Below are 12,968 nucleotides of genomic sequence, written 5' to 3' on the forward strand. Positions count from 1 at the left end.
AAAACCAAGCCATGAGGTCGAAGGAATTGTCCGTAGAGCTCTGAGAAAGGATTGTGTTGAGGCACAGATCTGGAGAAGACCAAAAACACAGTTGCCTAAATTATTCTTAAATAGAAGTTTGGAACCACCAAACACTCTTCCTAGAGCTGGCCGCCAGGCCAAACTGAGCAATCGGGGGAGAAGGGCCTTGGTCAGGGAGGTGCCCAAGAACCTGATGGTCACTTAGAGCTCTAGAGTTCCTCTGTATATGGGAGAATCTTCCAGAAGGACAACCATCTCTGCAGCACTCCACCAATCAAGACTTTATGGTGGAGTGGCCAGACGGAAGACACTCAGTAAAAAAGGGCACGTGACAGCCCGTTTGGAGTTTGCCAAAATGCAACTAAAGACACTCAGACCATGAGACACAAGATTCTCTGGTCTGATGAAACCAAGAATGAACTTTGGCCTGAACGCCAAGCATCACGGCTGGAGGAAACCTGGCACCATCACTACGGTGAAGTATGGTAGTGGCAGCACAATGCTGTGGGGGTGTTTTTCAGCGGCAGGGACTGGGAGACTAGTCAGGATCGAGGCAAAGAGAACAGAGCAAAGTAATGGAGAGATCCTTGATGAAAGCCTGCTCCAGAGCGCTCAGAACCTCACTGGGGCGAAGGTTTACATTCCATCAGGACAACGACTAAGCACAAAGCCAAGACAACGCAGGAGTGGCTTCAGGACAAGTCTCTGAATGTCCATGAGTGGCCCAGCCAGAGCCCGGACATCTCTGGAGACCTGAAAATAGCTGTGCAGCAATGCTCCCAATCCAACCTGACAGAGCTTGTGAGGATCTTCAGAGAAAAATGGGAAACTCCCCAAATACAGGTGTGCCAAGCTTGTAGCGACATACCCAAGAAGACTTGAGGCTGTAATTGTTGCCAAAGGTGCTTCAACAAAGTACTAGGTAAAGGGTCTGAATACTTATGTAAATGTGATATTTCAATTAATTCTAACTTTTTTTTTATTAGAAAAAAAATCGCATCTAAACCTGTGTTCACTTTGTATTGTATGTATATGGATTTCTTTCCTCAATGTAATACATTTTAGAATAAGGCTGTAACCTAACAAAAAAGTCAAGGTGTCTGAAAACACTGTATAAAACAGAACACCGCCCAAGCAGAATTCTCGCCCCAAACACTTTTCACTTAAAAGATTAATTCTGTATCTAGTCTCCTCCACAGCTTCTTTAGAAAACTGTCAGAAGCAGTAAACTGTTATCCACACTCACACTCCAATGACAGAGAGAATTGCATTTTGATCAATTAACTTTCAGTCCATGCTCAATTGGAATAATTTGTATCCAGAGATCCTTGCCAGAAGCCTGGCAGAAAAAAAATGTACCTGCCTGAAAATACCATTTGAAAGGAAATATTGAGAAATCTTGTGGCTGCTGCCAAGAAGCCATCTACTTCCAGACAGTGTTGCTCTTGTTAAAAGGCCTCCTTTGTGAAGTTCATTGTATTAATTCCATCTTAACACAATGGTTGCTCTCCGCATTACTCCACCTGGAACTTACAAACTCAACCATACAACACATACAGAAAGCATGTCAGAATATTCAGTAGGCTACAGTTGAAGTCGAAAGTTTACATAAACAAGTTTTAATGACTCAAACCTAAGTGTTTTTACCACTCCACAAATTTCCTGTTAACAAACTAGTTCTGGCAAGTCGGTTAGGACCTCTACTTTGTGCATGACACAATAGTTGGAAAAAATTACTGAGATTATTTCACCGCATCACAATTCCAGTGGGTCAGATGTTTACATACACTAAGTTGACTGTGCCTTTAAACAACTTGGAAAATTCCAGAAAATGATGCCATGGCTTTAGAAGCTTCCGATAGGCTAATTGACATCATTTGAGTAAATTGGAGGTGTACCTGTGGATGTATTTCAAGGCCTACCTTCAAAATCAGTGCCTCTTTGCTTGACATCATGGGAAAATCAAAAGAAATGAGCAAAGACAAAAATTGTAGGCCACAAGTCTGGTTCATCTTTGGGAGCAATTTCCAAACGCCTGAAGGTAGCACGTTCATCTGTACAAACAATAGTACGCAAGTATAAACACCAATAGTACCAAGTATAAACACCACGCAGCAGTCATACTGCTCAGGAAGGAGACCAGATACTTTTGTACCTGTTTCCTCCAGCATCTTCACAAGTTCCCTTGCTGTTGTTCTAGGATTGATTTGCAGTTTTCGCACCAAAGTACGTTCATCTCTAGGAGAACGTACAGCAAGGGAACTTGTGAAGATGCTGGAGGAAACAGGTACAAAAGTATCTATATCCACAGTAAAACGAGTCCAATATCAACATAACCTGAAAGGCCGCTCAGCAAAGAAGAAGCCACTGCTCCAAAACCGCCATAAAAAAAGCCAGACTACGGTTTGCAACTGCACATGGGGACAAAGATAGTCGTTTTTGGAGAAATGAAACAAAAAAATGTTGGTCTGATGAAACAAAAATAAAACTGTTTGGCCATAATGACCTTAATAGGGATAATTGCAAGCCGAAGAACACCATCATAACCGTGAAGCACGGGGGTGGCAGCATCATGATGTGGGGGTGCTTTGTTGCAGGAGGGACTGGTGCATTTCACAAAATAGATGGCATCATGAGAAGGAAAATGATGTGGATATATTGAAGCAACATCTAAAGACATCAGTCAGGAAGTTAAAGCTTGGTCACAAATGGGCCTTCCAAATAGACATTGACCCCAAGCATACTTCCAAAGTTGTGGCAAAATGGCTTAACTTCTTCGATATAGGGGGCGCTCTTTTAATTTTTGGATAAAAAAAACGTTCCCGTTTTAAACAAGATATTTTGTCACGAAAAGATGCGACTATACATATAATTGACAGCTTTGGAAAGAAAACTGACGTTTCCAAAACTGCAAAGATATTATCTGTGAGTGCCACAGAACTGATGCTACAGGCAAAACCAAGATGAAATTTCAAACAGGAAATGCCCCAGATTTTGAAGGCGCTGTGTTCCAATGTCTCCTTATATGGCTGTGAATGCGCCAGGAATGAGCCTACACTTTCTGTCGTTTCCCCAAGGTGTCTGCAGCATTGTGACGCATTTGTAGGCATATAATTGGAAGATTGACCATAAGAGACTACATTTACCAGGTGCCCGCTTGGTGTCCTCCGTCGAAATTATTGAGTAATCTCCAGCTGCGTGTATTTTTCCATTTGCTTCAGAGGAGAAACCCAACTGCCACGAATGATTTATCATCGAATAGATATGTGAAAAACAACTTGAGGATTGATTCTAAACCACGTTTGACATGTTTCTGTCGATATTATGGAGTTAATTTGGAAAAAAGTTTGGCGTTGTAATTGGCTATCTAACTGAGAGTCTCCTCATTGAAAACATCCGAAGTTCCTCAAAGGTAAATTATTTTATTTGAATGCTTTTCTTGTTTTTGTGAAAATGTTGCCTGCTGAATGCTAGGCTTAATGCTATGCTAGCTATCAATACTCTTACACAAATGCTTGTGTAGCTATTGTTGAAAAGCATATTTTGAAAATCTGAGATGACAGTGTTGTTAACAAAAGGCTAAGCTTGTGAGTGAATATATTTCTTTCATTTGCGATTTTCATGAATAGTTAACGTTGCGTTATGGTAATGAGCTTGAGGCTATGATTACGCTCCCGGATTGCTCGAGACAAGAAGTTAAGGACAACAAAGTCAAGGTATTGGAGTGGCCATCACAAAACTCTGACCTCAATCCTGTAGAAAATTTGTGGGCAGAACTTAAAAAAGGCGTGTGCAAGCAAGGAGGCCTACAAACCGGACTCAGTTACACCAGCTTTGTCAGGAGGAATGGGCCAAAATTCACCCAACTTATTGTGAGAAGCTTGTGGAAGGCTACCCATAACGTTTGACCCAAGTTAAGCAATTTAAAAGGCAATTCTACCCAATACGAATTGAGTGTATGTAAACTTGACCCACTGGAAATGTAATTGAAAAAAATAAAATCACTACTATTATTCTGACATGTCACATTCTTAAAATAAAGTGGTGATCCTAACTGACCCAAGACAATTTTTACTAGGATTAAATGTCAGGAATTGTGAAACTGATTGTTAAATTATGTAATGTTCCGACTTCAACTGTATATGCTCACCCACACCTTTACAGAAACTATATTATTTAACCCTCAAGATAAAGGAAAACAGTGCAAAAATCACATCTTTGAGGATTGGATCAAACCACAGGTTTTGCTAACACACCCAACTGAGTGTCCGTTTCTCCCCTCTACGCCTGTGGATTCGGCAGACAAGGATTGTTCTTCATTCCGAACCCTACTCTCCCTCCTTCCGATTCTTCCCCTTCTCTACCTCTCTCCCTGATTCTATCCCTCCTTTCTGTTCATTAGGCCCTCAGATAGTCTAGCCATCCATCTGCCACAGAATTGCTTTCTCTGACTGTGTGCAGACAATCACCCATTCCATTACTCTGGTGATATCATTTCTCCTCTCCATGCAAGCGCAGAATAGACTGAGATGGACAGTTCTCTTTTGATAAACAGAAAGACGGCTGATAATGAGAAACACCGCCAAGGTCATCTCGCAGAAAAGATGGTGGAGGAGAGAGGGGGGGGGGGGGGGGGGGACTTTGGAACTGGGAAAATGCTCATGGGTGCAAGTTTTATTCCAGAGCAAATAACCCCGACCAGTACTTCTCTATATCAAAGCCAAGGCTCTAGATATAAGCGCTCTTTAGATTTCTTTTCAAATAGCAGTTGAACTGCAGGGCTGCTAGGTCATATAGTGGATCAAAGTCTCTGCAAGCACTGAGAACAGGAAGACCGATGATCATTCTGATTAGAGAGAAGAGAAAAGGTAACCTGCAGAGGTTCTAATAACTGGTTACTTGGCATGTTATTCTGGTGTGCTTTGAGATGTTATTGAATCTGAAATACGCATGGAAAAACACATATGCCAAGATTATGTTCAGAACAATATGCATTGTTGGTGTGGTGCTCATTTCAATTGTGGCAGTAGAAACTAATCTTCATTTAAATATAGTTGTGGAGTTTAATTATCAATCATTCAGTGTGTAGGTGTTGATGTCATTCCTTTCCTATCTGGTGGAATACCTTCCACAGATGTTACCTTGCATTTCTTTTAATGTGGCACCTGTGATGCTTCTTTACTCATCCCCAGTCGGCTGATGCGGTTATGTGCTCAGTGGTATTTCTCTGAAGCAATACGGCATTAATATCTCCATTTCATCCCAGAAGCTCAGGAAGCAGACACTGCTGAATTAGACTGTCACAGCAGCAAATGGAGAATGCAATATCAACACTCACTCACAGCTTGCTTGTCTTGCATGAGTGTTCTACAGCGTGACTGAAAGATAACGGAGGGTGAGCGACAGAGGAAAAATGGAAAAGAGGCCACATTCTAGAATATATATAATTACTTTACTGATCACTCGGTGCCAATCGATAATCACAGCGATGTCACCCATCAACAGGGGTGGCCTGTCGAAAGTCAAAGCACACTGCAACGTAAGCATCATCTTGCAAGTGAATACTCAAGAGTTCAGTAGGACACACAGTATATATTACACACACTGAATATGCATTTACAGCCTTATGCATAACATCAGTCTTACAAGGTTCCAGACCAGAAATGTACAATAACTTGGAATCCTACACATTACCGGTCAAAAACCTGCAGTCAAGATAGAGGGTTGTGAAAGCTGCCCAGGCCCACCCAGAAACACTGAACAAGAAGTCTTTCTTGTTGATCCATTGTTCAGAAAGTCTGGACTGGGAAGTATCAGTCTAGTATTGGATAGATACTGAAATCCCTTTTTAGTCAGTGGAGGTGGATGGTTGGTTCCATCAGTAAAGGCTGCTGAGGGGAGGACGGCTCATAATGCCTGGATCGGAGCAAATGGAATGGCATTAAACACATGGAAAACATTCCACTTAATAAGCTCCAGCCATTACCACAAGCCCCCCCCCCCTCAATTAAGGTGCCACCAACCTCCTGTGGGTTCCATCTAGGTGAAGAGTGTGGTTGAAGCCATGTTGCAGAGGCCTACTGTGGAGTCACTGGTGCTTGTGTCTCTTCTCCTGGTGTCGGTGTTTTGCCAGGTGCATCTGTCTGCAGTTCCGCCAGCATGTCAGTCAGCTTCATGCCCAACACTGGATCCCTGGTCGCTGACGCCACCTGCAGGTCAATCGGCAAAAGTGCAGCCATTGTTACAAAACAGAAGGTCTCATGTTTGTAAGTGATTAGTATATACACTATACAGGACCATTCAAAAGGTTGACAGCCCTACTCCTACTTCCAGGGCTTTTCTTTATTTTTGCATTGTAGAATAATAGTGAAGACATCAAAACTATGAAATAACACTTATGGATTCATGTAGTAACCAAAAAATATTTATATTTGAGATTCTTCAAAGTAGCCACGCTTTGCCTTGATAACAGATTTTAACACTCGTGGCATTCTCTCAACAAGCTTCATGAGGTGCATTTCAATTAACAGGTGTTAATTGTTAAAAGTTAATTTGTGGAATGTCTTTCCATAATGTGTTTGAGCCAATCAGTTGTGTTGTGACAAGGTATGGGTGTTATACAGAAGATTTGGTCAAATCCATATTAAGTCCATATTATGGCAAGAAAAGCTCAAATAAGGAAAGAGAAGTGACAGTCCATTACTTTAAGACATGAAGGTCAGTCAATCTGTAAAATTTCAAGAACATTGAAAGTTTCTTCAAGTGCAGTCACAAAAACCATCAAGCGCTATGATGAAACTGGCTCTCATGTGGACCGCTACAGGAAAAGGAAGACCCAGAGTTACCTCTGCAGCAGAGGATACGTTCATTAGAGTTACCAGTCTCAGAAGTTGCAGCTCAAATAAATGGTTCAAGTAACAGACTTCTCAACATCAACTGTTCAGAGACTGCGTGAATCTGGCCTTCATGGTCGAATTGCTGCAAAGAAACCCCTACTAAAGGACACTAATAATAATAAGAGACTTGCTTGGGCCAAGAAGCAAGAGCAATGGACATTGGATAGATTTCCACTGGTCTTTTGGTCTGATGAATCAAAATTTGAGATTTATGGTTCCAACCGCCGTGTCTTTGTTTGACGTAGAGTAGGTGAACGGGTGATCTCCGCATGTGTGGCTCCCACCGTGAACCATTGAGGAGGATGTGTGATGGTGTGGGGGTGCTTTGCTGGTGACACTGTCAGTGATTTATTTAGAATTCAAGGCACACTTTACCAGCATAACTACCACAGCATTCTGCAGCAACACGCCGTCCCATCTGGTTTGCGCTTAGTGGGACAATCATTTGTTTTTCAACAGGACAATCACCCAACACTTCCATACTGTGTAAGGGCTATTTGACCAAGAAGGAGAGTGATGGAGTGCTGCATCAGACAACCTGGCATTCACAATCACCCGGCCTTAAACCAATTGAGATGGTTTGGGATGAGTTGGACCACAGAGTGAAAGAAAAGCAGCCAACAAGTGTTTAGCATATGTGGGAACTTCAAGACTGTTGGAAAAGCATTCCAGGTGAAGCTTGTTGGAAAAGCATTCCAGGTGAAGCTGGTTGAGAGAATGCCAAGCATGTGCAACGCTGTCATCAAGGAAAAGGGTGGCTACTTGGAAGAATCTCATACATTGATTTGTTTAACACTTTTTTGGTTACTACATGATTCCATGTGTGTTATTTCATAGTTTTGATGTCTTCACTATTATTCGACAATGTAGAAAATAGTTTAAAAATAAAGAAATACCCTTGAACGAGTAGGTGTTTCAAAACTTTTGACAGTTACTGTATATGCAAAAGTTAACACTTCAAATTAGTAGATTCAACTATTTCAGCCACACCTGTTGCTGTATAAAATTGAGCACCAGTCATGCAATCTCCATAGACAAACATTGGCAGTAGAATGGCCTTACTGAAGAGCTCAGTGACTTTCAACGTGGCATTGTCATAGATCGTCACCTTTCCAATAAGTTAGTTCGTCAAATTTCTGCCCTGCTAGAGCTGCCACGATGAACTGTAAGTGCTGTTATTGTGAAGTGGAAACGTCTAGGAGCAACAACGGCTCAGCTGCGAAGTGGTAGGCCACACAAGCTCATGGAACAGGGCCACCGAGTGCTGTGAAGTGGGTAAAATGTGTCTGTCCTCAGTTGCAAAACTCCCTACCGAGTTCCAAACTGCCTCTGGAAACAACATCAGCACAACTTAGTCGGGAGTTTAATGACATGGGTTTCCATAGTCGAGCAGCCATACACAATCCTAAGATCACCATGGGCAATGCCAAGTGTCAGCTGGAGTGGTGTAAAGCTCACCGCCATTGGACTTTGGAGCAGTGGAAACTTTTCTCTGGAGTGATGAATCACGCCTCACCATCTGGCAGACCAACAGATGAATATGGGTTTGGTGGATGCCAGGAGAATACTACCTGCCACAATGCATAGTGCCAACTGTACTGGGGCTGTTTTTCATGGTTCGGGCTAGGCCCCTTAGTTCCAGTGAAGGGAAATGTTAACGCTACAGCTTACAATGACATTGTAGACGATCGTGTGCTTTCAACTTTGGTGCTACAGTTTGTGGAAGGCCCAATCCTGTTTCAGCATGCCCCGGTGCACAAAGTGAGATCCATACAGAAATAGTTTGTCGAGATCGGTGTGGAAGAACTTGACTGGACTGCACAGAGCCCTGACCTCAACCACACCCAACACTTTTGGGATGAATTGGATCACCGACTGCGAGCCAGGCCTAATCGCCCAACATCAGAGCCCATCCTCACGAATGCTCTTGTAGCTGAATGGAAGCAAGTCCCCGCAGCAATGTTCCAACATCTAGTGGAAAACATTTAATACTCTATATTACTGCCCATGATTTTGGAATGAGATGTTTGATGAGTAGGTGTCCACATACTTTTGGTCATGTAGTATGTCTGTCTATAGAGCATGGGTGTCAAACTCTGGCCCGTGGGCCAAATTTGGCCCGCGGGGTAATTATATTTGGCCCGCGAGACAATACCAAATTACTACTAGAGCTGGCCCGCCGGTATTATACAGCACATTCACCACTAATACTACGAATCCCATAATGCTCTGCTGTTTTCACGCGCCAATCAGGACAGGACCCAGAAACGCTCTCTCCTCTGTGACAGTAGTCATAGCAACATCGACGCTACAACTGTCAGCGAGCTAACCCTTCCCAAAAATGGCGAAAAGAAAGGCAGAAAACAGGAGTTTTCTGGACAAGTGGGAGGCAGAATATCTGTTTACATATGTAAAAGACAAACCTGTTTGTCTTGTTTGTGGAGTCAACGTGGCTGTAAGTAAGGAGTACAACATTAGACGACACTATGAAACGAAACACCATGACAAATACAAGGACCTGGACATGACTCAAAGGAGCCAGAAAGTAGAGGAGATGAAAAGAAGTTTGGTTTCACAACAGAATATGTTTAAAAAAGCCACATCACAAAGCGAGGCTGCTGTAAAGGCTAGTTATATAGTGGCAGCAGAGATCGCAAAATCAGCCCGGCCCTTTAATGAGGGAGAGTTCATGAAAAAGTGCATGATGAAGGTTTGTGACCTCGTATGCCCAGAGAAAAAAACAAGCATTTTCAAACGTGAGCCTGAGCAGGAACACAGTAGCTGATCGCACATGTGATCTTGCCACCAATCTGTATGACCAGCTGATGGAAAAGGGAAAAGATTTTGTTGCGTTCTCCCTCGCTGTGGATGAGAGCTGCGACGCATCTGATACTGCTCAGCTGTCAGTCTTCATCCGTGGAGTGGACTCAAATCTGTGTGTTACGGAGGAGCTATTAGGATTCAAATCAATGCATGGCACAACCACAGGAAAGGAAATCTTTGAGGAGGTTTCCAAATGTGTAACTGAAATAAAGCTGCCATGGGATAAACTCGTTGGATTAACGACAGATGGTGCGCCAGCGATGTGCGGTAAAAAGAGTGGACTGGTTGGCATGGTTCGGGAGAAGATGCGGGAAGAGAACTGTGCAGGTGAGCTAACTGTTTACCACTGCATCATACATCAGGAAGCACTGTGTGCCAAAGCCCTAAAGATGGAACATGTTATGACCACAGTAACACAGGTAGTTAACTTTATAAGAGCCAAAGGTCTAAATCACCGCCAGTTTAAATCTTTTCTGGAGGAGTGTGGTTCGGAATACGCAGACGTGCCGTATCACACAGAGGTGAGATGGCTAAGCAGAGGAAAAGTACTGAACAGATGTTTCGAGCTGCGTGAGGAAATATGTCAATTCCTGGAAACCAAAGGGAAGGATACAGCAGAGCTCCGGGAGCAAAAGTTCCTGTGTGAGCTGGCCTTTCTCTGTGACATCTCGAGCCATCTCGATGCGCTGAACCTGCAGCTTCAGGGGCGGGGGCGCATCACAGACATGTACGCTGCAGTGAGGGCCTTCAAAACTAAACTGTGCCTGTGGGAGAATCAGATGCTGCAAGGAAACCCTTGCCATTTTCCCTGCTGCCAATCCATAAAAGCGCAGATCTCTACCGCCGTGTTCCCATGCGCACAGTTTGCTGAAAAACTCACCGCTGAGTTTAGCCGGGGATTTGCCGACTTCGATGCCCAGAAATGCAAGTTTGAACTGCTTAGTAATCCCTTCGCAGTTGATGTGGAAAATGCACCAACCAACATCCAAATGGAGCTGATTGAACTCCAGTGCAACGACACGCTGAAGTCAAAGTATGATGCTGTGGGCGCCGCACAGTTTCCACGGTTCATCCCTGACACAATGCCTCAGCTCCGCACCCAAGCTGCTCAGATGCTCTCCATGTTCGGCAGCACTTATCTATGCGAGCAACTTTTCTCCTCGATGAAGATGACCAAAACAACTCACAGGAGACGTCTGACTGATGAACATCTTCGCTCGATACTGAGGATTTCTTCAGCTCAGAGCTTGAGCCCAGACATTGATGAACTAGCATCCAAGAAGAGATGCCAGGTATCTGGCTTGGGCACATCAGATTAGACCAGTGTGCAATAATTAACATTTTCTTTATGCACTTTTTCTTGCTACAAGGCATGGGCTTGAATGGTTGATTGATTTATTATCATTTTATTTGTAAAATTATTAGCCAGTGGAAAAAGTTTATTTTGGTATTTAAAATCAGAAGGCTGCAAATAGAAAAGAGGCATACAATTTTTATTTAAATTGTATTTATTTAATAAATGAATGCCATTGATGTGTTTTTTCATTTGAAATTCGATTTTGCATGTCTCCACTATTAAATTATATATTTTATGGTAATAAGCGATGCTTGTTCCATATTCAATGTTAAAGCAAAACTTGTTTGGGTCCATATTAAAAGGTTAATTTGTTCAATGTTGGCCCGTGACTTTGTTCAGGTTTTACATTTTGGCCCACTGGGTATTTGAGTTTGACACCACTGCTATAGAGTATTTGGAAAACAGGCAGTCAGCATTAAAATTATTGAGTTGTATCATTTGAACAGTCTACTCACCGCAGGACCACCCCTCCTCCTTAATACTAAGCCCTCAGCAAGGAGAGCTTTCCCAGTCTCCTCAAACAGGGACTGTTTCTCCAGCTCTCCCCAGCTCTCCAACTCTGTATACTTCTCCACAAACCTACACGAAGGAAGAAAAAAAAAACTTTATAGAACTGCAGAAGTTAGGATCCAGCATTGTATGAGGAATCCTAAAACTTGATGAACCTATGATCAATGTGATGTATTGCCCATACCTTTGGCATGTTGAAACAAAGTTGGATTTGGTGAGATCAAAAGCTCTGGGCCCTGTTCCATAAACCTCATAGAATTGCCTGGGACAGAGACCAATGCTGATCAACACCTGTATATTTCTAACAGCTTTTGAATGGCAGTAAAAAGCTTAAGGCAACCCGCTTAATTAGCTTACGCTCTGATTTCATCCTCTCTGTAGAAGATGTCAGGCACAGCCTCTTCTTTCTTCCCATAGATCTTGGCCACTGGTCTGACATAAAGTGGGTCTTTCTTGGGTGGAAAGGCCTTGTATACATCATACCAAATGGGCTTGTCAGACTGTTTGACAACTCCAGAACGCATAAGATCTCTGACTCTGAAAATGAAACCAGTCAGTCAGCAGCAAAAATGTAAACAATTGGAGCAAATGCATTCTCAATTTCACATGCAAAGAGCTAGACTAGCTAGCTAACGTTAGAATGTATATTATGCGGAACCATAGCCTTGATAGCATGGACTACCAGTTGCTGAAAAGACACTCCCACACCAAATAAAATTGTATCTAGCTAACCTTTGCTAGAACACTCTAAAAGGGTCTAGAAAACTAGATAGCATCCTCTAGTAACCTTGAATGACAGAAATTAATCTGGCTAACGTTAGCTAGCTAGCAACACGACATTTTGACCTACCGCGTGAACACTGTTCCGAATTTTTCAAGTCGACTTCCAGCCATAATGGACTTCAATTTAACCTCACTATGCGCGTAATATGCAGCTAGGTAATTATCCAGTAAACTCTAAGTTCATAGTTAGCAAACACCAACTACAGGGCCTCTATTCAAGAGCATGGACGACCACCACTTCCGCAAGTTATTTCTGCAGGGATAATCTGCACTGTAAAAACATGGGGCGCGTTCCAGATCATCTACATTTTAAGAGCTGCAGGCACGGATATTCTTCTTCTATGATATCATGGCGGTCAGCAAACAATCATGTACATGCATGCCGCCACCTACTGTGCTGGAATGTACGCTCAATCATGATCTGCCCAATTCTGAACTACCATGAAAATTAAATAAAAAACATATAAATCCCTACTAACTTCTACCAGAAACACCAGCCCTGACATTAGGCCCACTTACTACAGGAGCAGCCATAGAAGCTCCATCATTCCACACTGTAGTTACCCCAATCTGTTTTA

At 42.8% G+C, this 12,968-nt stretch overlaps 1 protein-coding gene across 2 annotated transcripts; it reads right to left on the reverse strand.

Annotated features, from left to right (window-relative positions):
• Positions 1–5,451: 5,451 nt before the first annotated feature.
• Positions 5,452–12,680, reverse strand: LOC109905833 (28S ribosomal protein S23, mitochondrial). 2 transcript variants are annotated; one of them, XR_002257320.2, is made up of 6 exons: positions 12,458–12,680; positions 11,965–12,144; positions 11,792–11,869; positions 11,553–11,676; positions 6,045–6,230; positions 5,452–5,937 (listed from the first exon to the last, which is right to left on the reverse strand). XR_002257320.2 is itself a non-coding variant. In XM_020503462.2 (5 exons), the coding sequence occupies exons 1-5, from the start codon at positions 12,499–12,501 to the stop codon at positions 6,099–6,101; spliced, it is 558 nt and encodes a 185-aa protein (XP_020359051.1). In that variant the 5' UTR covers positions 12,502–12,680; the 3' UTR covers positions 5,452–6,098. The 2 variants fall into 2 exon arrangements, 1 of the variants encoding a protein (XP_020359051.1); XM_020503462.2 differs by having other exon boundaries at positions 5,452–6,230.
• Positions 12,681–12,968: the final 288 nt, after the last annotated feature.

Source organism: Oncorhynchus kisutch, linkage group LG15 (genome assembly GCF_002021735.2).
Source record: "Oncorhynchus kisutch isolate 150728-3 linkage group LG15, Okis_V2, whole genome shotgun sequence".
Classification (NCBI taxonomy): domain Eukaryota; kingdom Metazoa; phylum Chordata; class Actinopteri; order Salmoniformes; family Salmonidae; genus Oncorhynchus; species Oncorhynchus kisutch.